Source organism: Oculina patagonica, chromosome 7 (assembly GCF_052425735.1).
Source record: "Oculina patagonica isolate OP01 chromosome 7, crgOcupat, whole genome shotgun sequence".
Taxonomy (NCBI): Eukaryota; Metazoa; Cnidaria; class Anthozoa; order Scleractinia; family Oculinidae; genus Oculina; species Oculina patagonica.
Genome location: NC_135764.1, coordinates 13,068,720 through 13,095,314, shown reverse-complemented (window position 1 = coordinate 13,095,314; position 26,595 = coordinate 13,068,720). Strand labels below are relative to the sequence as shown.

At 38.3% G+C, this 26,595-nt stretch overlaps 2 protein-coding genes across 3 annotated transcripts in view; one reads left to right on the top strand and one right to left on the bottom strand.

Moving 5' to 3' along the window:
- LOC144661243 (SWI/SNF complex subunit SMARCC2-like) overlaps positions 1-11,004 on the bottom strand; it is a 38,612-nt gene extending 27,608 nt beyond the window's left edge. For both annotated transcript variants that reach the window (XM_078521941.1, XM_078521942.1), the window contains exons 1-10: positions 10,862-11,004; positions 10,632-10,703; positions 8,837-8,887; positions 5,886-5,971; positions 4,882-4,963; positions 3,960-4,052; positions 3,519-3,588; positions 2,886-2,955; positions 1,720-1,795; positions 1,242-1,325 (exon numbers count right to left, since the gene is read on the bottom strand). In XM_078521941.1, coding sequence (XP_078378067.1) covers positions 1,242-1,325; positions 1,720-1,795; positions 2,886-2,955; positions 3,519-3,588; positions 3,960-4,052; positions 4,882-4,963; positions 5,886-5,971; positions 8,837-8,887; positions 10,632-10,703; positions 10,862-10,972 — 795 coding nt within the window. In that variant the 5' untranslated portion in view covers positions 10,973-11,004. The remainder of the gene's footprint in view (positions 1-1,241; positions 1,326-1,719; positions 1,796-2,885; positions 2,956-3,518; positions 3,589-3,959; positions 4,053-4,881; positions 4,964-5,885; positions 5,972-8,836; positions 8,888-10,631; positions 10,704-10,861) is intronic.
- A 287-nt stretch (positions 11,005-11,291) lies between these two features.
- LOC144661242 (condensin-2 complex subunit G2-like) overlaps positions 11,292-26,595 on the top strand; it is a 43,104-nt gene continuing 27,800 nt past the window's right edge. The window contains exons 1-11 of the mRNA XM_078521940.1: positions 11,292-11,465; positions 13,711-13,875; positions 15,399-15,522; positions 16,145-16,214; positions 17,735-17,819; positions 18,212-18,346; positions 19,415-19,509; positions 20,278-20,347; positions 21,580-21,672; positions 22,114-22,206; positions 25,558-25,683. Coding sequence (XP_078378066.1) covers positions 11,388-11,465; positions 13,711-13,875; positions 15,399-15,522; positions 16,145-16,214; positions 17,735-17,819; positions 18,212-18,346; positions 19,415-19,509; positions 20,278-20,347; positions 21,580-21,672; positions 22,114-22,206; positions 25,558-25,683 — 1,134 coding nt within the window. The 5' untranslated portion in view covers positions 11,292-11,387. The remainder of the gene's footprint in view (positions 11,466-13,710; positions 13,876-15,398; positions 15,523-16,144; positions 16,215-17,734; positions 17,820-18,211; positions 18,347-19,414; positions 19,510-20,277; positions 20,348-21,579; positions 21,673-22,113; positions 22,207-25,557; positions 25,684-26,595) is intronic.

Here is a 26,595-nt window from a genome sequence, read left to right as displayed (position 1 = left end):
GGCACTACAGTAAAAACACACGTGCAAGAACCTGCATTTTCTCAAGTTACAGTGTAGCCTAAACTGGTTCTTACATTTTAATGGTAATTAGCACAAATTTAGACTATGTAAGTTCTAAAAGGTTTAAAATTTAAAAAACGAAAAATTTACATTTGTTGTTAATACATTGTACATATAATTTTAAGTAGTTTCAGCCTTTTTCTTATGAAATTTTATTTATGTTTATGTGGTTGTATCAATAAATAATATTTTATGGCAACCCTCCAAGTTAAGACCATTTTAGTCGCCATGGCGACTAAAATTTTGGAGCTGGCAACTAAATTTGAACCAAGGTCGCCAGCCTGGTGACTAAAATTGACAGGAAGGATCGAAAGCATCAGCCTAATTTGGTGACTAAAATTTTTCACTGGTGACCAAAACTTGAGAAGTTGGTGGCCAAATGGCCACTAAGGAAAAAAATAAACTTGGAGGGTTGTATGGTTTTCAACATTGGCATTAAAGCTGATTTCCACTTCGTACTGCGCAGACTCAGGATTTGTTTTCGTTTTTGTTTTGAATTTGTTAAAACGTTACACTTCGGTAATAGCATACATGAAGAGTTTGAGTCCGCCATTACGGTTCGTTTCTTTCAAGAATTTCCGATGAGCTGAAACGTCGGTTTGAAAAAGCTTTGAGGTTCTCATTCTCCTTATTATTGTTTTGCAAGGATATCTGGTGCTAATAATGAATAAAAAGGTAAGTTTGTCACAGAATGTTTAACTTTGCTTGTAAACATTCCTTTGTAGGAGACTCACATAAACATTGCAAGCGGAGATTGCGCAGTATGGACTTGAATTCATCTTTAACAGTGCAACCTATTTCCAAATTTAAGGCTGAAGAGGCTCTTTTATAGAGGGTGTCTAAATGGCAAATTTAAGCCAAACAGGTTCTTAAAATTAGGTTCTTACTCACAGGTTTTAAATGTACTAGATCATAGTCTGGGCTTAAAGTCTCAGAGGGAATGTGCAGTTCCAAAAAATATCCATACCCACCCCATGGAAGGTCATTGGAAATTCCTAGTTGGGGGGGGGGGGGGGAGGCGCAAAAGCCAAAATTTTTTAAGGGAAGGATGGGGCTTAACTGGAATTTCCAGAGTGGAGGGGGGACTCAAATTAAAAACCTTCTGTAGGAGGGGTATGGATATTTTCTCGAACAAAACAATCTACCATGAAAAGGTTAAACAAGAATTATTTATCACTCACTCCATCAGCATCTGTGAGCTCATAATCTTCTTCATTCATCCACTCATTAAACACGTCCAAGTCGGTCAACCAGCGAGCATTTACCTATAGATGGACAAGATTATCACCAATCACATTGTTCAACAATGACAATGGGAGTGTATATTATAAATTATTTTAACTTGGTGACTTTGAACCTACACTGTACATGTATGCTGTGTAAGTATATTTAATTTATTGATTGATTGTCTTTGCAGTGTACCATACATGTACTAAAGGAACTTTTATGATTTAAGTTTCTGTTCAATTTATTCATTTATTCTTGAAGTTTACATTGTAAGTAACAATACATAAACTATGTACCCAAACAAAAAATTTAAGTAATTTTTACATCATAAGTATTATTTTCCAGAACAAAGAAAAAATTATATACCAAATTGTACCAAGGGTAATATTGAGCTACAACAGAGATTTATACCACAGTACATTGTGTTGTTACCTGCCAGGGTCCCTGGTGTTGGGGCTCAGGTTGTGGCTCATCCTCAATGTCAGTCGAAGGCACCCAAGTGTCGTAACTACATACAGTAGAATAACATAGTAAACAACCAAGTAACATCATTTTATGCGAACTTGTTTTGGTTAGAACATTATTTTCTGAATTGCTCAGTTTGATTTTTTTCCCTTAATATTAATACCCTTTCTGAAATTTATCTTAGGTCCTGTTCAGATGCTGATCTTTCTATGAGCCAAACCTAATTCCTTGAATTAAGTACATGAAAAGATCGGCGTCTGAATCAAATTAGAACGCCAACGGCTATTTCAATTTGTTACAGCTCACTCGTTCTTCCCGCCTGGCTTGGCCGAGAATTTCGCCTGTGGAACACCTTTAGAACGGCTTTGCTTCAGACGCCATACTTTTCATGTGCTGATCCTAAGTCATAAATTATTATAATGTACTTTGCCAGCAGTTTACCTCAAAGACTGGTTTTATTGGAAGTGTATTAGGAACGGCCTCGGAAAGACCAAAAAGTACGGCGTCTGAATCAAGAGGTGTACTTTTGTCAATTTGGGTGGGTCCAAATTCGAATTGAGTTTGGCTCATGAAAAGTACGGCATCTGAACCGGGCCTTAAACTAAAACATAAGAAAATTTAATCACACTGTTTTTAAAAAAAAAAAAAAAATCAAACCAACATGCATTATCTTATTGACTGTATGTATTTTGTATTTTTTGATAAGGGAGCTGAAACATGGTCTAGTAACCAGCAAAATACATGAGCATGCAGTCAATTGCATGTGAAGGTTCACTTCCAACACCAACAAACCCCAGGGGGGGGGTACTTGCAGTATACATGACGGGGGGGGGGGGGTCCGACGGAGCTTCATATTGCGAACCCAAAAAAATATGTGAGCCTGAAATTTTACACCCAAAAAAATACCTGGCATCAAAATTTTGATACTGATTTATTCAATCAAACAGACTTTAAGACCTAAAAAAAAACATGACAGATCTCTTGGCCTAAAAAAATACCAAGGGTGTAAATTTTCGACCCAAAAAAATACGTCGGACCTCCCCGTCATGTATACTGCAAGTAACTCCCCTGGGCAACAAACCTTATTAGTTTACATGTAATTATTTTATACAAAATATAGTTCACAGGTCTACCTGTCAGGGTAATACCACCAATGTACAAGAACCTGTTTGTCCTGTTGTAAAAGTGGCCTTAACCACTCCTCTGAGAGGAAAAATAATCAAATATCAGTTGGATAACAAAACTAGTATGAGACAACTTAATCTGTGATTAGCAAGTTGTACTCATTATCTCTATATTTATATTTTTGACTACCGTAACACCTGAAGGCTGATCTAAGGCAACATACAAAAATAAACAGCAGGACTGCGCTCTAAGGGCACCCGGGTGCCTTAAGGGACTAACTTTTGTATTTGGGCGACCAGATAATTAATTTAAATTTTTATTTCTTTAATATAAGCTTTATGCTGGGCACCCTGGATCTCATAGTTTGGAACCTTTGGGTTCCTTATAATTTTTCTTAGAGCATAGCCTTGAATAGTGACACTACATTTCTTACAGCAGATACAGTAGTTAAAATGGAATTTTACTGTCCAAGAACATTCATGAACATGTACAGTATACAATCTCTCACCTTCAAACATTACTGACAGTGCATTGTACTTTTTAACTTACTTTGAGTTAGAAGTTTTACAGTGCTTGTAGGATGGTTCAAACATACAAACAAACAAACAAACAAGCAAATACAAGTGAAAACAAATCATAACCTTCTGGAAAGGGTGGTGGAGGTCCATACACAATATGAGTTGCTTCTGATTTTTCCTCTGTGATAGCACCCTAAAAAGAGTTGTCAGAAGAGCTTAACAAAATGTATAATTTTACAATGAACATTGCATTGTTTGACAACATGTGTAAACAAGATGCCATGGCTTTATTTAGTGTTTCGTATATGCGATGTAAATGTTAATGTTTTTCGCCAAACGCCAAACGTTGAACTTCACATGAGACGAACCTTACGCAAATGAGCAAAACCTGAATTGTTTTAATTTGGTCATTTGCATTAGGTTTGACTCATGCAAAGTTCGATGTTTGGCTCAGGCCTTAGATTGCAAATAAAATTATAGGAGTACAAAAAAAAAAAAAAAAACAACAACAACAACACCACCACCACTTAGAACAACAAAACAAAGCAGAACACAAACTCTTACATTATGTCTCTTTACAATATCCTTCAACTTGACTGCAAGCCTTGGATCAATCTCTGGTGTTATAAAAACTTGTGGAAGAGCCATCACTTTTGCCTTCAGAAAATGATGCACATATCATTAATTAATTTACATGGCTGAAGTCGTGGAAGGGGATAGGAGGTCTGAACTTCCCGCCTCCCATGCCTTTTACTCCCGCTTCCCGTACCCTGCACTAGTAACTACCCACCTTCTGTCCCTTTCTGTAGCCCCTGGGTTCTCTCCTCTTTATCCCATAATGATCTACATGTACATGTATATTGCCAAATATAACAAAGGCTGCAAAATTTTACTCGTTTTCTCTCAGTTGCTGCCACATTGGGAATCCTGCTTTCTCCCCCAGCACACTGCAAAAAAGCTTTTTTGGTACCCCCCCCCCCCCCTTCACTTTTCTCCTGGGCTCCCACCCCCTGTCCCTATCCACTGAATCCACTGAGCAAAGATTTTCTAAAAATAAGTATGAACTGATTAATTTTTTCTTTGCACCAGCTTCTAGTATCATTGTTTACTTACATTTGCAAGTACACTGTACTGTGAATGCACTTGTACATAATAGACCATTTAGGCTACGTATTCTTGGTATTGCACTGGAACTAGCTAGCAATAGAGGCTGAAGCGGGTAATCTTTTCAAATGCGAATGACTTGACGCTCTTTTTAATGATATTCATCTGCATTAGCCTCCATTGCAAACTATTTCCAGTCCAATAACGAGAATACGTAGCCTAAATGGTCTATTATTACAACTTTGGTATTAGAACATTTGTTGAAAAATAAGAATTTACAAGAATCTGAGTGCTTAATTATAAAAAGAACAAAAGAAGTAGAGAATTCATTAGTTACTTGGTTCAATAATGGAATAAAACTGACAAAAAAACTGATTTGTACCTCTTTCAATGCTTTTTCGATGTTCAAGAAAAGTTCAACATTCCTATCCATACGTGAAGGAGACTGAAAGTCAAATCTTCTCCTGAGAAACAAAAAGAAAGGTTTGAATGTAGGATGTAATAATTAACTGTAAGTTTACACCCCTTTTCAGTGTTTCAGGCATGGCAGCTTTCTATTGACATCCATCGATCCTTTGGCAGGAAAAACAGTTTTAATATTTGATGACATATGCATGTGACCATGAAGTAGCCAGAGAGAGTGTCCACTGTTTGGGAAACACTGCCAGCTAAACAACATTAGTTATTAACCTATCAAGTTTATTTTTTTCTTTAGTGGCCATTTGGCCATCGACTGCTCAAGTTTGGTCACCACTGAATAATTATAACTTGGCTTAATTAAGCTCACACTTTCAATCCTTCTTCTCCATTTTAGTGGCCAGGCTGGCGACTTCGGTTCCCATTAATTAGTTGCCAGCTCCAAAATTTTAGTTGCTGTCAGTGGTAACTAAAATGGTCTTAACTTGCTAATACAGGCTTCCCTCAGAAAAAAAATTATTGTAATAAACCTCTAATTTCTATTCATTACAAACAAACCAAAAAATAAATAAATGTGCAATCTACCTTATTGTTACTTATTTTCGCGGGACTTTTTGTTTCAAAAAATCGCGAAATTAAAGACCCGCGAAAATTAATTCTAACCGATTTCTATTGTATTTTTTATGCTAATTACGTATTTTTGGCCAAATCGCGAAAATTAAGACTCGCGAAATATTCCTGTTCCATTTTCGCGAAATTAAGTGCCCGCGAAAATAAGTAACAATAAGGTAACCATTTCTTATGGAGATGTCCATGATAATAGTTTAATAATATATTTATACTTAACTCTGCTTCTTTGGTATTCATATTAGTGAGGTTTGACTGTACATAATACAACACTAGGTGTACAAATAAGCTAAAAGAGTAACAAACAACAATGAAAACAAACTACAGTGTTACATCTATTACCATCCTTGCTCCATCTTTGTTTTGAATACGTTTGCCAGAATAACACAAAGGCTTCCACCAGTAGAATAATCCATAAACATCTTCATCTGCAATGCAAAGTGCATGTCAATGGTTGCAGTAAGGTATTTTTGTCACTCTGGATCAAGTGGTCTGGGCCCGGTTGCATAAAAATACTTAAGATTACGTGAGATTTTCTGCAGCCATTCCCTGTGCTCTGAGGGGTTTTCTACCCTGCTTATAAGGATAAATCGGGAGAAAATGTACTAAAGAGCACTGGAAAAACCAAAATGCTTTGAAAACATTCACCAGAACGCAGAGAGCTGTTGCAGAAAATCGCCCGTAATCTTAAGTATTTTTATGCAACCGGGCCGTGGGGTTTAGCCCAGGCTTGGTTCATTGCGTTGTGTTCTTAGGCAACTAAGGCAAGACACTTTGCTGTCATAGTGCCTCTCTCCATGCAGGTGTAAAAATGGGTTTTAGCAAATTAATGCTTGACTAGCATCCTATCTGAGGACCTATGTATGTATGTTATATAACCAAAGGATGACCACACCAGGGTGTCAAGTGACAAATGGCACTTAGAAAATAGGAAAATAGGAATGACAATGTCCAAAAAATAGGAAATAAATAGGAATTCTCACCCCAAAATAGGAAAAAATAGGAGGATTTCTTTGAGTTCTATCCTCTTAACACTCCCAACAGCAACTTTGTTTCACAACCCAACGCTTTAATATTTAACAGGCACAATGGCATACATCCACAATGTATTGCCGTATAAACAAATGTTACCAAGCACAACTCATCCTACAACAATTACCAGATTCCAAATTTCATAAGATACTTCACAAGATGCCTTTACTTTAAGTCATTAGACCTTTAAAACTGTGAGAATGAAAAGCTAAATAAATTTTTTTACAAACCGAAACAATATAATGTTCACTTTCACCAAATGTATGTCTTTCTTACAATAAAAGCCAACCACGACTTTGAAAAATCAACAATCAAAAAGTCCAACACTATACTGTTTTGGCTCTTTTAGCAGATTGGGTAACCTTAGCTTTGCTCTCGTTTTTGGCAGCATTTGCTGTTGAGGACATGGCCTTTTCTAACAGTCTGTGCTGTTTGTCAGTCAACAGTTTTCTCTTTTGTCCTATTTTCTCCAAGCTTTGCATTGCTTGGTCTCGCTTGGCCTTAGCAGTGTCAAGCATCATTGTGGCTACATTAACAGTTTGTTTGTTGACAGCTGTTGCTGAAAGGGCATCATTAGTTCATCAGCCGCTTTCAAGTCTGCTTTTACTACTTCTTCCTCTCGCATCAGAGTATCCTCACTATCTTGCATGCTATCAAAAGCACTGAGAAAGTCTGGGCACGAGTTTCAGGAGAAAATCACTCATAAAGGCTTCAAAGCGGTCTTTTTTGACACAAAGTTTCAGTTTTATGTAGAATTTATCAATTTTATTGACAATTTCATTTCAAATATTTCACAATGTTTCTGTGTACCTGAGAAAACCCTAAAAAATAGGAAAAAATAGGAATTTCATGAAAAAATAGGAGAAAATAGGAGGCAGGCCAAAAAATAGGAAAAAATAGGAACTTGACACCCTGCCACACTCATCAGGCAATATCAACGTTATCCTTTGATCTCACGAAACAGGGTTGTTACAATAAAATGATGAATTGAAATCCTACTACTTTTGATCATTATAATCACTGCTCCTCTCAGAGTTGAGTGCTCTACAAATACAGTATATTCTATTCAAGTTCAAGAATTTTATGTTATATAACCTAATGTATACATATTGTGAGGCCAAAATTGGTTTTCAAATCATCTGTTTAATTGATACTAGTAGTAATTGGAAATTAGGGGAGTGCGTTTGGTAGGGTGGGGTGAATTTAACTTGAAATAGTCTGCATTCATCTTGTCAATGCTTAGTGGCCGAAGGGAATTTGGTAAATTATAGAGTCTCACAAGTCTGTATGCAGAGAGAAGTTGAATCTTCACAACTCCGTGTCGTCACCGGGGCGAATTGCAGCGTCTGTTTTCTAGAAAACAAACCACTACACAGCTTTCCAAATTTCTGATAATTAGCTATAGCTTTAGTTATATATTTTGCTACTGATACTTCGAATAAATTAGTTACAACCTCACTTACCTTGGAGAAAACTGTGAAAAATATTCGAAATAAGCGAAGGCAAAGGAACAAAGAAAGCACACACGAAAGCACAGTCGAAAGTACTGATGGATTCCCAGCTCTAAGCCAAGTGTTATCTTTTCACCGCTGTTGTTGTGTTAGCGAGAAACAAAAATACTCGTCATACAGCTTTTGGGAACTTTCCACGAACGGCCACTATTTTATTGACGATCGGTGGTGGACTAAAACTCTACCGCCCTGGATAAAACCATGCTATGCTTTCCATATTATTTTCGGTATTATTATAACTTTGGCTACACGTTTCAGCCATTTCTTCAAGCAAAACAAATTTGAACAATTCCAAAATTGACGCCATATTGTTCTGCTTGGGATCGAGGCCATGTGTCAGCCAGCCACACCAAGATGGCGTCCAAATCTTGAAATGGCCCAGCTTACGACTGATACCCACGTGACTGAGTTTGGAAAAACGACGCGATAGTATGCGTTCTCCTTCGTCGAACGCAACAATTTGAATTGATTTATTTTGAATTCTTTGTACTGGATTCAAATTGTTTAAAGTGATTAAAAGAGTTTCACTTTCAGGTTGAAAACAGATTTAACCTGAAAACCAATTTGATCTGACCTACAACATGCATAGCTATTACATATACCAATATATGCCCTCAGACTGTAGCTGCACCTGACCTCTAGCCTTGTATTGTAGTATACAAAGTACTCACAGGTGCTCTTAAAATAAACTATTGCATGAAGTTGGTTTTAAGGATCTTTTTCAAAAGGTACTCATGTTGAACAACTTACAGGCAGTTTTGTCAAAAGGGCCTGCTTGCTGACATCTTTTCCGAAGTTATCCTAGGCAAAAGAAGAACAGTTTAAACGGTGATAAATAATAGGACTAAGCTAGAACAAAGTTAACCCCACCTTATAGAGACCTTGAGAGAGAATGTTTTAATGTGGGTTGAGCTGACAGCCTCTGTCAGTAAGCAATAGTGAGTCCAGCGCAGCTCAAGATATGAACACCCCCATGTCACAGTCCCAGGGGGGTACTCCGACTTGTAAATGACGGGGATGATCGAATGGAGGTAAAACTCAGGACCCAAAAAAATCCCGAAGTCTTCCGACATTACCCAAAAAAATCTCTGGACCAAAAATTAACCCCCCAAAAAATCCCTTGTCAAATTACCCCTAAATTGCCAGGAGGGGCAATAACATAACACAAAGAACGATTGTTTTGTTTATTCATCATACCATAAATACCCCAAGGCTGCACCAAGGCACTTTAGCTCGTTTTTAATACCTAAAAAATCCCCTATCTAAATCAAGTCCCCCAAAAAAATACTTGCCAAATTTTCCAACCCAAAAAAATCCCTAATTGAAAAATTCAAACCCAAAAAAACCTTCAATCATCCCCGTCATTAACAAGCCGGAGTAACCATGTCACACTGTAACTGTTGATTCTCCATTTAATAATATATTTTAATTGTTAATCTAATTTACAAGGGATTCATTAGGGTTTGAGCAGGTGGGCATCAGGGTTTTGCACCTGGGCAACATATTAGCAAGACCCTACCCTCTGGTAAACTGTAGTCAGTTCAGATGTTAAAAACAGCCGGGCAAAGTGGTGTTAACGGGCAGTCAATTTGGTCGGTGGCTGGCCCTTAATGAAACCCCTGAATTTATTAGGTACATACGATGGCAAAACCTTTGAAGCATGAAACCCAAAGACGAGATGATAAAAGACTTATTTGTATTTTGACACTATCATCTTTAAATATGTCACTGTAGCTTTCAAAATGTTGATCATATAACCTACAGTGTGATTGGTTGTCTGCCACTTTTCGTAAGGCTATGTTTATATTGTGGTTCAATTTTACTAACAATTTGGTACTTCCTGAGTCCATGGTAAAATGTGATAATAAATATAAAATAAAGGAAAATACCAAATTGTACCAATGGTAAAACTAACCCACAACATTTTCATGGTTACAGCATAATCATGGTCATCACATTCATTTAATTTGTTGTTGTTATTGTTGCTGTTGTTTTATATATACATGTATATAAACTGAGAATGACCGCTACTTGTTCACAAAGAGCCTGATAAAACATTGGGTGAGTTTATTTTGAGTAAACATAAATGTAAAGCCGTCGTCTTTTGGTTGAAATATCAGCTTTTAAAATTCAATTGCTACTGTAATTATTTGACAATAATTGTCAACTATTATCAACTCTAAATTGGCACTTTTCTAAAAATTTAACTTGTCCGCAGAAAAAATGCAATAGTTCATTTGGAATCCGTAATCAAATTAACCGTTTAATTACTTACTTGCAATCGGATCACTACAAACTGAAAGCTTTTGTAAATACAGTGGAACCTCAGTGGAACCCCGATATAACGATATGCCAAGGGGGCAGTAAAATTATATCGTTATATCGAGGAATCGTTATATCGGGGTTCCGTCCCATACATTTTACTATTGCCGGGACATAACATATTCATCGTTATATCGGGAATATCGTTATATCGAAGATCGTTATATCGGGGTTCCACTCTACAGAAACTCAGAAAGAAGGCTATTATAAAAGATCAACTTACTTCTTGAAATTGTAACAACTGTGCAGTAAGCGTGGCCAAAGTTTTGTTTGTTGGTGGTTCCACCTGTACATACTGCAAGAAAAAGAGCACAAAAGTTACGTGATATCGACAGATTTTAGAACACAATCAACAAATTGTCAATTAGGCCATGTGTTCGCAACTACAATAAATATGTGCCATTATAAGTGAATCGTATTTCTTACGGACATCGCAAATCATGAAGTATTTACCTTTTTACAGTTTTTTAGTAGGTACTGCTTGACTGGCTCAAAAAGAGCGATGGTTTCAGCCGATTCAAAGTATTTCCAGTCTGGAGCGCCGTCCTTTTTCCTTGCCGCCATGTTGGTTTTTGTGTCAAAAGGGTCTCATCTAGTGATTGCGTCGTTTATGCGTAACGTAGTGTCGCCATCAAATTTGCATCTTCACAATTGCTTCAAACATGTCGTTTTTATTGTTTTATTTCGCTTTTCCCTTTTCCCGTCTCGATGAAAAACAACTCGAGCATTATAGCTTTTATTTGTTTTATTTATTTTTCCCATTTTTCAACAAAAAGCCTTCACGTTGCGTTTCGTGCTTTATAAGTGACATGAAGGAGGAGGCTTATGATTGTTGTGGACTGGAACTAGACTAAACTATCACGTGATCCGATGATCGAAAAAGGGCGCGCGAAAAGTACAGGGTAATCGATCTTCTTGTTTTCGTGTTGATGTCAGTGGAAAAACCATAGTAAAACCTGAAAACCTTCCACGTTTCGCCATGAATCTTCGAGAACAATTCCTGAAGTCTGTTGGGGAGGATTCCCCGCAAACATTCCTTGGGTTCATGGAGCAACACGTAAGCAAAGTATTGCAAACTGGTGATGCTAGAAGTCGATAAGTCGATCTCAGTAGCGTCGATCCAGCTTACGTACATGACAGTTCTAGCTAGAAATGACGTTATTTTAACTAGTTCTTGATTAACAGGAATGCTAGAATCCATGTATTGAGTTCAATTCAGTTCAATCAAACTCGAGAAATGTTACATTTTACAGGTAAATGCAATGTTGAACCGTTCCTGACGAGATCGAACAATTGTAAGAGTTCACTCTAAAAAGACTGAACTCTCGCGGATCGATCCGCGTGCATCGGGAGCGATTTTAGAATACCAGAGGCCAGTTATTTACTGTACGTTTTTTTAGAACGAAGCACATAGAAACAAAAGGAACCATTCAAATTCAATGTGAAGCAAATATATGGCCCGGTATTCTACAGTAATTGTAAGTGGAAGTTGGGTGGCTGGGTGATTTCAGAAGCCTCCACTGGGTTTACCTAACCAGCCAGCCCCTAGATAAAGTACTGCTTCCATGGCTGACAACCCCTGTTACTCAGCTACATGCCCCTGTATGTGCAAGTCATTCAGGCACCTATCCCCCATAAAAACAGTGGATATGGGAAAGAAATATACCGTATTTTCTCGATTAAACGCCGGACCCCGGTTAAACGTCGGCCTCGTATAAACGCCGGGTCAAAATTGCTAGTTTTTAAATAAACGCCGGGGGCGTTTGTTCGAGGTCCCGGCGTTTATTTGAGGTAAAGCTAACAAGTAAATATATTCGGTTTGTCACAAATCTTGATTGCAACATAAACTATTCAATCCGTAATAATGTACCTTTGGGAAATAATCACCTTTGGATACCGAGGGACAGTTTTATGGGGCAGAACAAAGAGAAAAATCGTCCCGCCTTGACAAACTGCTCCTTGTTCTCGAAGATCGGCAACAATAAATCAATCTGACATTGGTCAGAATGTTGCAGTCCGTTAATGGTCTATGGCCTGCTTGAAATCACCCAGACTGTCATAGGCAACGCCAAGATTGCCATAAGCACGTCCTTCTCCAGACCTGTCTCAATAAACGCCGGGCCCCGATTAAACGCCGGCTTCAAATAAACGCCGGGTTCACCAAGCCAGGTTTGAAATAAACGCCGGGGGCGTTTAATTGAGAAAATACGGGAACAAAACAGGCAAAGGGGGTGGACAGGAAGATGAAATACCAGACTACATAGTGTTGCACTAAAGTTTAAGAAACACGAATGAAATGCCAAACCAGGACGCAACTGAACGTCTCAGCGGAGCATGCGTACATGTGACTCCTAGCACCAAGCTGGCTGCTAAGCAGCCAGCTCTTTGTTGTAAAGTTAGTTAAAAATATGTACGTTGCAGTTAATTTTGATCTCAGTTCATTTTTTGTTTTACTATCGGGTACATGTAGTTATTTTTTTTTCTATAATTAGAAAAAGTAAAACACTTCCCCCCAGGGGGGGGGACTCAAAAAAAATTTTATACGGGGAGGCTCCGCCCCGAGTTCTAACCCCTTACCCTTTTTTTTTACCATTTTGACAGAAACTGTACCCCTTTCGTATACCTTTAACTGAAAAAAGGTACCCCTTTCATATACCTAAAAGACGTGGCGTGGACTTAAAACAGGACTTTTTCTTGTCATTTTCATGCAGCGCTTAATTATTTAAAATAATACAGGCATAAATTGCGTCTGTTCGAAATATTTTAATAAAAGGCCCTTTTAAAAACCTAAATTTCCATACCCTTTCATATACCTAAACTCGTGAAATCCCTACCCTTTTGTATACCTGAAGCCTGAAAAAGGTACCCCTTTCGGGCGGAGCCTCCCGTATAGGCCATTATAGGGAGTACCCCCCCCGGGCACTTCCCCTCCCTTGACGCTCATCCTCCTGCCCCCCCATCCTTACTAATCCTCCTCTACTATCTGCTATTATCGCCCCCCTCTCCTAAGTACTACTAAGTATTAACCTACACTTATCTGGATTTTGAACTCTCAACCTCTGGATTTGCTGTCCAACCCCTTATCCACTTTGCCACGTAGGAAACGTTGGATGATTGAAATACTATTTTTAAAACATGTATGACTCCAACCCATACCGTAACCTTATTTACCTAGTATACCGGTAGGTAAAATTTAACTGCATAAATTATAAGGTATATTAAGCTTTGCGATTTGCATAAAGCTTAATATTTTCTACTCTTATAAAAAAAAATCTTTACTTTCCTTTTACATGTTACAACAGAACTCAAAGAATGAATCATTTGATGTTGAAGAGCTGCTACAGGCCTTGCCTAAAAAGGATCACGAAAGACTCTGGTCCGGACTCCGTGATATGACACACAGACTGCTGTTGACAAATCCAGTTGCTTCTCAGCAAAATGTTGACTCAGAGGATGAAGAACTATCGGTAACTAAATTGAATGATAAACTAAATAGGATTTGGATATAATATTGTTTGACAGTTCATTTGTACAAAATGCATCTGCAAACCTTCAAGTTAAGACCATTTTAGTCGCCATGGCGAGTAAAATTTTGGAGCTGGCGACTAAATTGGAACTGAAGTTGCCAGACTGGCCACAAAAATTGAGAAAAAGGATTGAAAGCGTGAGCTTAATTTGGTGACTTAAAGTTTTTTCCAGCAACCAAACTTGAGCAGTTCGTGGCCAAATGGCCACTAAGGAAAAATATAAACTTGAAGGGTTGATCTGCAGTACCCCCCCCCTCCCCCACCCATTGACATCATCACCAACAGGCATTAAAGTGTGACTGAACAGCCTTTTGTTTCCAAGGGCATAAACTGATCATAACTAAAGTACCGGTAGTGAGGCGTTTAAATATTATTAACAGTAAATCACCTACTTTCCTACTTTTCATTATGGGCACTTTGTTTGTTGTTTTCTGATGATTATTTTGAGAAAAATGAACGAAATACCCAGTATGTTATTTACAAATTACAATTACCATGATAAAGTATGTTTTCTTTTCAATAATACTGATTCATATTATCAGCAGGCTAACTGCTACTTTTATTTTTTAAGCATTTTGAAAGATGAAAGAAACAATAATATTTAAGATGGTTTCCGCACAATTTTTGAGCAATACAGGCAAAAATAAAGTTACCAAAAAGACCTCTTATCATGGCAACAGTTTTAGTACAGCTAACAAAAACTTGCCAAAAATTTAGCACTCAAGCTGACCCCGCGAGAGAAAAATGGATTTGAAGTTGTCTTTATTTCAGTTAAAACGGACGTTTCGCGCCAGTTCAAAACAAAATAGCGCGTGTTTTATACATTTTTTCAAGGTTTGACTTTAATTTTCTCGAGAATGCTTTAGAATTTAATTGCGGGTCACTAAGACAAATGAATTTCAATGAGATCTTTTAAAAAGTATACAAAAATGTTGCTGTGCAAGGAGTAGATTTTTGGTACTTAATTTTCGCACTCATTGCTCGAACTTTTAGCGGAATCCGTCTTAAATACTTAATTACCATTCAATTATATTCATATTACATACATGTAGTTGTTTATTGTAACACCATGTATAAAAATGGTAATATATACTGAATAAACTTGTTGTTGTTGCTGTTACTCATGATCAGTCATTTAGATTTTAAATTTACACATTAGAGTTCAGTTCCCAGTAACTTTTTCATTTTATTATCATTTCATAACGGTGAACTCATAAGTACATGTATAACAAGGTGACATATGGCCAACATATATTATAAATTTGTTTAATTTGTTTTACAGCCCTTTATTGTTTTGAGCTACAAATATGTGTGTTATGCAGCTGTTACATGTATAACAGGTTTGAATTCAACTGGTTAAAAATGTTGCATGTGTGTTAAAAACACAAGAATCTCTGTAGACTTAATAAATTTTTATCAAAATACCTGTTCAATCTGAGTACTGTTTTTTTTTTCTGTCTTAGCAATGGTCTGTGTTGCTATCCTTCCTGGAGGGTGTGACTATAGTGGCACTGTGTGCTCTAGCCACACCTGAAAAGTCTGCCCACACCTCATCAGCTTTGCTGGAGACTGCTGCCATTCTTCACGGTTTGTAAAACTTAAATTAAGTTAAGTTGCTTTTTCTGAACGGATGACCCTTCCCGCTCGCACGGATGTAATTTTTTACTGAACGGTTGACTCAAGCCACTCGCACGGATGCAAATTTTTTCGGAACGGATGACCTTAGCCGTGCGCACGGATGTAATTTTTTCGGAACGGATGACCTTAGCCGTGCGCATGGATGCAAATTTTTTCGGAACGGATGGTGAACGGCTCCTGCACAGTTTTCCGTGTAGGAACGGAAAAGCCATAGTGTACGTTTTCGTGTGAGGGCTTGTTTCCCAGTATATTACATGTACATGTGGTTCGAGATATTGGGAGTTTGAGTTATCAAGGGTAAAATTAGTAAGAAATTGACCTGAAGGGGAATCGGAAAAGGTTCGAGTTAGCGGGAGTTTGAGTTATTGAGGGTTTGAGTTACCAGGATTCAACTGTAATGATGGTGCATCCATTTTAAAATCATCAAGAGCCTTAGATCATGGATGATCTGTTCTGTGTGATCCTGTATGCTTAGAAAGATTAACATATGTAGTAACAGTACTTTACATGAGAACAGACAACAAATTGTAGGGTTCTAATGCTTTCATTGGTATTGGATATTGGATTACAGGTCTGTTGATGTCGCTTCCTGAAGGTGCAGAAACCTTGCAGAACAATATTGCACAGCTGTGCGAACTTTGGTAAGTAAAAACCAGATGATATGCGCATACCATATGTACAGTACATGTATGAGCCCAACAACATGTATGTCCAGATGTTTACAAGATTAATGTGTACTACTTTTAATTATAGCTGTATAATTAGCAAGATTTTTAAAAATGCTCACACCAATGTCACGGCTGTAACTCACTCACAACACTTTTTTTCTTGACTTGTTCAGAAGTGTCTATTTTTTCTTCCTTCTTTCTCTCCTCATCTTGCTCCACTGCTTCTTTGTTGCTCTTTTAGGGCTTAAAGCTGATTTCCAGTCCGTACTGCGCAGACTCGGGGTTTGTTTTCGTTTTTGTTTTGAATTCGTTGAAACATTACACTTCGATGACAGCATACATGAAGTTTTTTAGTCCGCCATTATTCAAGAATTTCCGATGAGCTGAAACGTCGGTTTGAAATAGCGTCAAGGTTCTTCTACTCGTTATTATTTGTTCTGCAAGGATATCTGGCGTTAACAATGAAGAAAAAGGTAAGTTTGTCGCGTAATTTTTAGTTTTGCTTGTAAACATTGCTTCGTGGTGGGCTCACATAAACATTGCAGCCGAGATTGCGCAGTACGGACTGGAATTCATCTTTAAATTGGAGTTATAAAACAATGTTGTGAACTCAGTTGGAACAGGCCAAAATTTCCATGAACCTGTTTTGTAACAGGGTATTTTGTTTTAAGGACGTTCGCGCTAATTGTTTATGCGCATCCTTACTGCGCACGTAATTCATGTCGCAACGTCATGCATGAGCGCGCGCGCTGAGAAAACTTTCCAAACACATATAAGGTGGGTAGCCATTGCGTTAACTTCGCTTGCAGTTTCCTCTCTTAAACGGTCGGTGACCCCCACTTTTTTCGGGATATACCACTTTTACTGATAAATCTCTACTGATTGACAAAAAATGAGCGAAATTCCAATGTTGGAAGTTTGTTATTTTTTCATTTTCTCCCCTCGCGCGCGACCAAATCAGTCACATTTTCCAGCCTCGAGTTTTCGCAAATCCAATTCTTTAAGGCAAGATTTTCCTTAAGGGACTTCAAAAGCGAAATATATTTGTACAATAGACCCACTGAAATAAATTTAGGCAAAGAAAGTTAGCATACATCAATTCATTTAAAATATTTTGTCGCCCGAAGCCGCTTAGGTCATATCGAGTGACAAAGTAAAATTTACCCAAATACGCGCCCTCTTTCGCTTATCGTATCTCGGGAACGAAGTCGGTGACCCCCACTTTTTTTACATTTCTGATAAAAGTAACTGATAAACTAGCTCTGGTGAAATTTTAAGAAAAATTGCAATGTTGGAAGATTTCGCGCGAACGTCCTTAAGCGAGGGGAGTCCAAATCCCCAAACAGGATAGCTGCATACACTGTATGAACATTTACCATCAGATAATAAACCATTGTACTTGTAATGCAGTGGGTACATGTGTATACACTGTATGCATGAAGAATGATCTAGCTTTTGTGCCTTATCCATCATTCCACTTTTCACCATTGCAGGTTTCTCAATGAGTTGGAAGGAAAAGACGAGTTGGTGACGCAGACCTTCCCTTACCTCATAATCCGAAGCCTCAGCCGGGGAAATGTAAGTAACTTTTAATTATCAGTTATGGGTTTATATTAAAACCAGGAGTATTATTGGTAGTTTGTCAAGTGTGATTCTCTGTGTAATCCTTGGAGAGTAATTTCAAAAGACAGACAGACAGATGGACAGACTGACTGACCTGTAGACAGATAGACAGACAGACAGACAGACAGAGAGACAGACAGACAGACCGACAGACTGGCAGACCTGTAGACAGACAGACAACAGAAGAAGACAGATACATGTAGATAGATAGACAGACAACCATTACTAAACATAATTGTGTACATTTTCTTAGAAATTAAAAATATGCAAATTTGTCAGCACAAAATGACAGTGTGGTGTGGTTAGCAACTGAAAGTAACCTGGCTGCCTTTGACATACATGTGCAGGTTTCTGATGTAAAGCGTGTGTGGAGTTTGCGCCAGTCTCTTCTCCTAATGGATTTCGAAGACAACTCTTCAGAATCTTTAAAGCAACTTCTTCACCAGTGTATGATCCATCCAATGTACCTCAAGTTAGAAGAGGTGAATATAAAATGTAAATTAAAGCTAGAAGGTAATATCAAGGTATCTTTTGACAACTCTGCAAAGGAAAACCACCAAGGTTCATAGCACTCGGCAACCATTGGAATACTAAACAGGGTTACATATTTACATTTATATCCACTCAACCTCAAAGTGGGGTATGTGTAGTGGGAGCAAAGTTTTCTAGGCTTGCATTAGCCCAACAAAAAAAGCAGTCTGAATTTTCTTATCATGCACTAATCTCCTGTGCAGACTGTCAACTCTGCTGCTGAGGGAACAGGATCTGAAAGGAGGGGGGGGGACTCCTGGGCCCCGAGGGAAGACTAGGAACCAATGAAAGGGGAGTGAACCTGAAAGACCAGGAACAATACACAGTGAACAAACAAGTAGGAACAATGGTGCTCTCTTTTCTCCCTGTGGGACACCCCGCACCCTGCACCCCGAGGACTGTGTAGTGCCTCTGATGTGTTATTATGCATACTTACATGTATGTAAGTATACAGTATGGAAATTAATTATTATAGACAGGGCTGATAGAAATAGGGACATTGGTTTCGTCACATTGGTTCATTTCACGTTGCCAATGATTTGTGTAGAAATGTTTTGTTGAGCAGGGCGGTGCTCTAAGGGTGCCCGCAGGGATGCCGCTAAGGGCTGGCTGCCGGCTAATTTCACCGGTTGAAAGAAAACTTGAATCCGGCTGAAATATCACATGAAAACAAAGACTTAGGTAAACTTTTAGAGCTGTCAACAGAAACTTTAGCCAGCCGACCTTGTTGATTAGCCGGCTAAGTGATTTCTAAGCTACATCCCTGTGCCCGGGTGCCTCAGGCGACTAACTTTTGTCTTTTGGCGACCAGATAATCTTATTTCTTTCATATAAGCTTTATGCTGGGCACCCTGGATCTCATAGTTTGGAATCTTTGGGCTCCTTGTAATTTTTCCTAGTATGAAAAAGGTTGAAGAAATTGGATTTTAAATCCTGAATTTCAGTACTGTGATGTGCATTTTGCATTTATAAACACATCAAAATAAACTCATTTATAAATTTCTCTGTTGTCTCAAAAGGGCCGGCGTTTCCTGAGTTATTCCTTTGGATTAAACCCTGAACTGTCAAAGGAGTTCCACAAGACAATTAAAAACCAGATTCCATATTGTGCCATGTAAGTTCCATACTTTATACAAAAAAGATGATGTTGAATGTTTTCTTCCCCTCCCCTGGCTCTCCCTCTTTTTTTTCTCCCTTTAATTATTTTTTTTTAATAAAAAAAAAAAAAAAAAATATTTAAAAAAAAATAATACTTATATAATTTATATTTTTTTTTATTTTTAATATATATTTTTAATTTTTAATATTTATTCATCTAATTATAACAAATTTATAAAATTATAAAGCGCCTAGAGCATTATTATTATTATTAATTAAGGAGGCCCAGTTACAGTCACTCTGTAACTGGCCTCCCTTTTTGTATGTCAACCAGCCCACCACCACAGCTCATCAGCTCAGTTTATGTTGTAACATGCAAGAAGGCCCAGGAGTTTTGGGTTTGAAATGTTCGATTCAGGGATTTTTTGGGTAGGAAATTCGACAAGTTTTTTTATTTTTTATTTTATTTAAGGAGGTTGACGTTTTTTGGTTAATAAATACATGATTCGTGGTTGTGCCTTTAATAGCTGCATAGTTCTGCGAATAAAGTACAAACAAGCTTGTGCGCTTTGCTGTTGATTTTTGAGGTGTCAATTTTTGATCTACATGTAGGGATTTTTTTGGGTTATGTTGGAAGCCATAGAGGTTTTTTTAGGTCTTGATTTTTGCCCCTATTCGATCATCCCCGTCACTTGAAATCCCGATTACCCCACAAGACAAGAAGGTGAGGGAGAAAAGGCCAATCACTTACAATGCTGTTAATGCTGTTTGATCTTGCACACAGGAATGTCCTTAGTCTGTATGGTGAAGTCTATTTCCGTGCCTGGAGAGTTGCCTCTGGAGCTTACTTAAAGGTTCTGTCCTTTGTACACGAAACTTGTCATAATTATGTCAGTAATAAGTTAACACTTTCACAAAACCACGGGGGGTACTCCCTATAATGGCCTATACGGGAAGGCTCCGCCCCAAAGGGGTACCTTTTTCAGGCTTCAGGTATATAAAAGGGTAAGGATTTCACAAGTTTAGGGATACAAAAGGTTATGGAAATCTGTCTGTTAGGTTTTTGAAAGGGCCTTTAAGTAAATTATTTTGAACAGATGCAATTTATGGTTGTACTATTTCAATTTATTAAGCGTCATGTTTTAAGTCTATACTATGACTTTCAGGCATATGAAAGGGTACCTTTTTCATTAAAAGGTGTACGAAAGGGGTACAATTTTTGGCAAAGTGGTATATAAAAGGGTAAGGGGTAAGAGCTCGGGCGGAGCCTCTCCGTACAAAACACACACAACACTGATTTTCCACAAAGTCTGACGCACACGCTAGCTTTTTTTTTGGTTTTTTTCAAAAAAAAATTTTTTTTTTTGGGGTTTAAATTTTTTTATAACAGCAGTGGCTAGGACAGTTTGTTTTCACAGCCAAAACTGATTTTCTACTACCACAATTTTTAAGCACAGTTCTTCTTTTAGGGTGGGAGGGTGAAAACAATGTGCGATAATGTTTAAACCTTTAACCAATAAACGTTCCTTAAATCTTCATGTTTTTTTTTTCCTGAAAAAAAATGGGCTTTGTTCTTCACTATAAAACTGAATTGTACATCACAAAACTTCACATTCTATAATGTCAACAGTTTACTTAGTTATATTCTCTGAGAGATGATTTTTAATGTGGTTTCTTGCCACTAATGCCTCATTTTTTCACTAGCCATTTTGGTTAGTGAAAGGCCAAAACCTAGCTACTAGCCAAAACTGCATTTTTACTAGCCTTTGGCTAGTTGGCTACCATTAGTCTCAAGCCCTGTGTTGTAACACTTGTGCCATTTTGTTCCTGCTGTGTCATTACGTTGTGTTGTTCACACACTGGTGACATGAAATGTCAAGGTGAAGTTTGTTTTCTTAAGCCTCTTTGACACTAGTGACAAATGTTATTTTTTGTAATTTAGCCAACAATAATCTATTTTGTACTTGCAGGTAATACAGAGAAGCAATATAAATTATAGTCGACATGTACAGTAATATGCAGTTAATTTCAGCAGTAAATGATCATGCACATGGAAACTAACTAAAGATTTTTTGTGCCTTCTTAGGTTTTAGAAGAAAACTGTGTTCAAGATCTGATGTTCTCTGCTGTTCATGCCCAACGCACTGGAACTCAATCAATGGCATCAAGACTCCGAAAGGTAAAAATGTTGTATATTGCACGCATGTTTTAAATGCAGCTATCACAATTTATTATGAAAGGTGGAAAGGTGGAAAGGTGTTTTGCATCTTACAATATTGAGTCTTACAAATGTGCAAGGCACTGAGGCATGCTACAGTATAGGCATGCAAGGCCTGTGAGGCCAGGCAGTGAGGCATGCGAGGCAGAAATCCATACTGCAAATAAAAAAAGCTAACCCCATGCTACCTAAGCTAACTGTGGATTAACCAGAGTCGAAAAGGGCGCAGGAAGAAGGTGTCAAAAAGCATAGTGCGCACAGAGTATTGTTAACATTGCTTTGAATTCTTGTTCTGTTTAACCACAATAATCAATTTTATATAAATCACTGTTAGTATTACCAAAATATTCAGTTATGAGGTCTTTTTGAGACCTTATTGACTGGTATTGTTTCTTAATGCAGGTTTTGGAATACTTCCATCAGCAAAAGAAGCAGAGAGGAGTTGATGAAGCTCTGCTAAGGTTGTATCAACCCATCATATGGAGAGCATTTAAGGTATCAGCCACCGTTAAAAGGTGCAGTTTTTCTAAATTTGAGATTTTGTGATGTTCAGATAAAGCTCTTCAAGGGCGTTCTTTTACAAAAAAGTTCACAAAAAAATCTTATTTCTGCGCGAAGTTATTGCGCGATAAAGTTTCTGCAAGGTTAATTATGTTAATTGCCCGTTGAGATGTCCTGTCAACGCGTCACGAAATCCCAGATCCATTGTTCACGCAAGAACATATTTGCAAGAACAAGCGGTAAGCGCCGAATGCGGGTAGTCGGTTTCCGCGCCAGCAAATGAAAGCCGATCGTAAAGTCATGTTGAAGAACCGGTTGAAGATATAGAAAGTGGTCACACTGAATAGAATAGAAGACGCGCTACTGTTCAATGGAAACAGACACGCATAAATATTGAAATAAAACGACAGTGACGGTGGATACGGCCTGCCTTGTGAAACATTTAGGGTTTACAATCGACGATATTTGTTGTCTGAAAATATGTAAGCCTTAAATCAAATTTATTCTTACCCAGCTAGAACTACTAGTCTCATTTCGGCAAGCCTGTTTTCTTTTGTGTTGACCGAACGTTATTTCGAGGCTTCACCTTCACTTTCAGCTGCAATCGCCGTTTGTTACCAGCTTTGTCGCGCTTTCGATGAATCAGAACACAACCAAACTCGAAGCATGTCAAATTATATAACATAAATGCGGCTCCGTATGTGGAGCGAAAATTTTGAATTTTCTATAAACTGTATAAACCTCGATTTGTATCCGGTCAGAAGATAAAAATATATCGCCACGTTCCGCGTTAATGTTTTGCCTGCTGAATGTAACCTGTCAAGCATCTATTGCTAGAGAAGGATGACCCTTTCTGGTAAGCATCAACCTTGACGTTCCAGGCGTTATAATCCCATTATGGGTAAGACTCCGCAAAAAATATATTTCGCTGTTTTCTCGGAAAGAAAATTTCGACAAGTTGAACGTACGTTTTTAACTCCAAGTCGGCAGCCCCTGAACCGATTTGGCTGAAATTTGGCCAGCTTATTGCCAGATAGTTTTTCTCCGAAACCGTGTCTGCGATTTTTGTTTTCTTTTCTCGTTTTCGAATAATTTATATTTTTCCACAGGAAGTGGCGATGATTCGTCTCCCCTAACTTCATCTGCGCATTACAAAAGAACAAACGCACTTGTCAAAAATCTGAGACACGGTTTTTTAGAGAAAGGTGTTAAGAGGCAAACGCGATGTTTTTCGTTTTCTTCCGCTTAATTTCGGCGGGCCCGGAGCTTGATTTACACAGACATATACTTTCGCAAAAACGTCTCAATTTTGCGTTTGTTTTAAGTTTTCGTCATTTTTAAAGGAATAATTCATAATCTGGAACTATTAAGCTTTCAGAAAATGTGTGGTTTGTAGGGGTTTGTATTAAAAACAAAAGCGCTGGAGCGATCCGGGCGCGGACGGTCCTGAAGGGTGGCTGATACCTTAAGGTAGGGACTCGACATGGTCCATCTTTGCTTATAAGTTTCGTTGCCCTTATTCAACCACGTTCATCACGGTGACCAAAAGATGAACCTATAAACCTGTGCCTTACAAATGGCTTGGGGTCCTGAGCAACACAGGCACAGCAGGGAGGTATCCATGGCAACCACGCGAGTGGAAACTACCCCTGGAAGCGGCCGCCAACTGGCACCGTCATACCTAAACCTATACTTTTGCAAAGCAAATGATCCGCACAGATCAGCAACCCTCGAAGTTTGTTTTTTTAATAGTGGCCATTTGGCCACCAACTGCTCAAGTTTGGTCACCAGTGAAAAATTTAGTTGCTAAATTAAGCTCACGCTTTCCATCCTTCTTCTCAATTTTAGTCGCCAGGCTGGTGACTTTGCCAGCTCTAAAATTTTAGTCGCCTAAACTTATACTTTTGCAAAGCAAATGATCCGCACAGATCAGCAACCCTTAAAGTTTGTTTATTTGACGTTTTTGCTTCTTTACAAGCTAAAATGGTAGAATAGGGGTTAGTGGACAAAATTTGGAACCACATATTTGTAAACTCTCAAGGGACTTTTTTAATTTCTCAAGGGACTGTTTTAATTTCTCAAGGGATTACTTTCCGCTGTGGGTGATCACTTGCGATTTCGTGGAAAAAACGTGACTTGTCACATTTACAAACCTTATATAACAATTTTAAAAGTGACACATGCATGTCAGCTTTCTTATCTCAACGCACGTGTGTCTGAAAGGCGATCTATAAAAAGCATCGCACAAACAATGGATTGCGTAACTAATACACGAATAAATAATCACTAGCACTTACATCGCGTTGAGAGCAATGTTGCATGAATCGGCTTTACAACATGCGATCGTATCTACGCAGTTCGAGTGAATTTTCAGTCAAAGACAGCGAAATTCTTTCGTATTTCATCTTCAAATATAATTTGAAAGCATTCACTGTATATGTGGCTTTTGTTTTGTTTTGATATCCCACCCTCGCAGAGCCTAGACAAAACGCAGCTTGAGTGTAACGATTTGTTTACGCCGCAATTATGTGCGCAATGTTTTCTCCGACAGTAGTCGGAAATATCCGTATTTTTTTCGTGCTTTTTCATGGAGCAATCGTAACGATACGGCCTTGAACACATTGAACGGCGGTCTACCTATAACAATTCAAATATGGCGTCATTTGCTAATTTCGCTGCCGTAATCGACTGCCTTGAAAGGTCCTTGCAGTTTTAAAGTATAGAATTGTCAGATCTCGCTGAAATTTGCACTGTTTATTTGTGTAATGTTAAGGAATATGTGTATAAATACCCGGCGCGAACGAGCCATTTTTGACAAAATTATATGGCTGCATTTCCTCCGCGAAGATAGGAAATTGTTAAATTAAACTACAAAGAAACTGTAATGATAAGTTCGAAGAACAATGCACAGGATAAACCTTCGACTCATACTTCATGCAAAAACGTTGATATCTCGAAGAGACTTTGATTTTAATAGTGGCCATTTGGCCACCAACTGCTCAAGTTTGGTCGCCAGTGAAAAATTTAGTCGCTAAATTAAGCTCACGCTTTCCATCCTTCTTCTCAATTTTAGTCACCAGGCTGGTGACTTTGCCAGCTCTAAAATTTTAGTTGCCATGGTGACTAAAATTGTATAACTTGGAGAGTTGATCGGCAAGTAAAATAACCCAGAAATGATGTGGGTAAGGAGGCACACAGGAAGCTCCTAAGATCCCCCCGCATGTATGCAAAAGGGAGAGACCACTGACCACATTGGCTTGAGATTAACTTTGCCTAAATTGCATTTAGCCACATTTAAACACCTACTAAGCATGATTGACATGATTGTTTCTTTTTTCTGCCCAGGTTGCAAATCCTATGGTTAGGGCTAATGCTGCAGCTCTGTTGACAGATACATTTCCACTGCAAAATCCAGATGCGGGTAATGAAGAGATTGACGCACTCCTACAGAAGCAGTTTGACATTATGAAGGTACACACTGTACATGTACATTATTTTTATAGAGCGGTTTTCACTTGAGTGTCGAAAGTAATTTGCGTTTGCTTTGGTTTTGCGTTCATTCACTACGCTTAGTGATTGGTTTAAAAATTTTGCGCCACTTTCTCAGCCAATCAGGAGTAAAACCAAAATCAATCGTGACTCGCTCACGCACGTTTCCTGCGATTCGTTGACAGCTACATGTATTTGCTTCGAGTTTTGATTGGTTCACTGGATTGTCTGTGTCCTTTGTGATTGGCCAGAGTAATTCCTCGCGAAGCGAGGCCGAAGGCCGAGCGTAGCGGGGTGTATAATTTTGTCCCTCAAAGGGCTCAGGCGGGATGAAATCTCGTGTGGAGTTTACGGTCATATTTGTGAGCTTGGTGTCTGGCGGAAATGACGTCACACGGCCGCGCGCTGGTGGCCTAATGGTGTGACGCGCTGGCTTGAAATCAGATCTTCGGGACTGAGGGCAAGGGTTCGAATCTGGCTAGGTTTTTTTTTTTTTTTTTTTTTTTTTTCTACCATTATTTTTTTTGTGGGTTCGAATCCTGAGCCTTTCATTTTTATTGTTTTTCTTTTCGGATTAACATAACACTGATTTCCACATATACTTCCTCAACGCCTATTCAGATCAGGCTATAAACTGCTGGTGTTGAAAACTGTTCATTGTCTGCTGTATTTTGTCGAAGTCTCTGTAATCGGGCAGTTCATTGTTGTTCAGTTTCTGTTTGTATTCTGTCTGCTGTATTTTGTCGAAGTCTCTGTAATCGTGCAGTTCGTTGTCGTTCAGTTTCTGTTTCTATTCTGTCTGCTGTATTTTGTCCGTTACTAGGCAACAATAACCCAGAGCTTCGCGAGGCCCTGCGAGTCACGTATTACTAGTTACTTTGGTTTTGGTTTTAC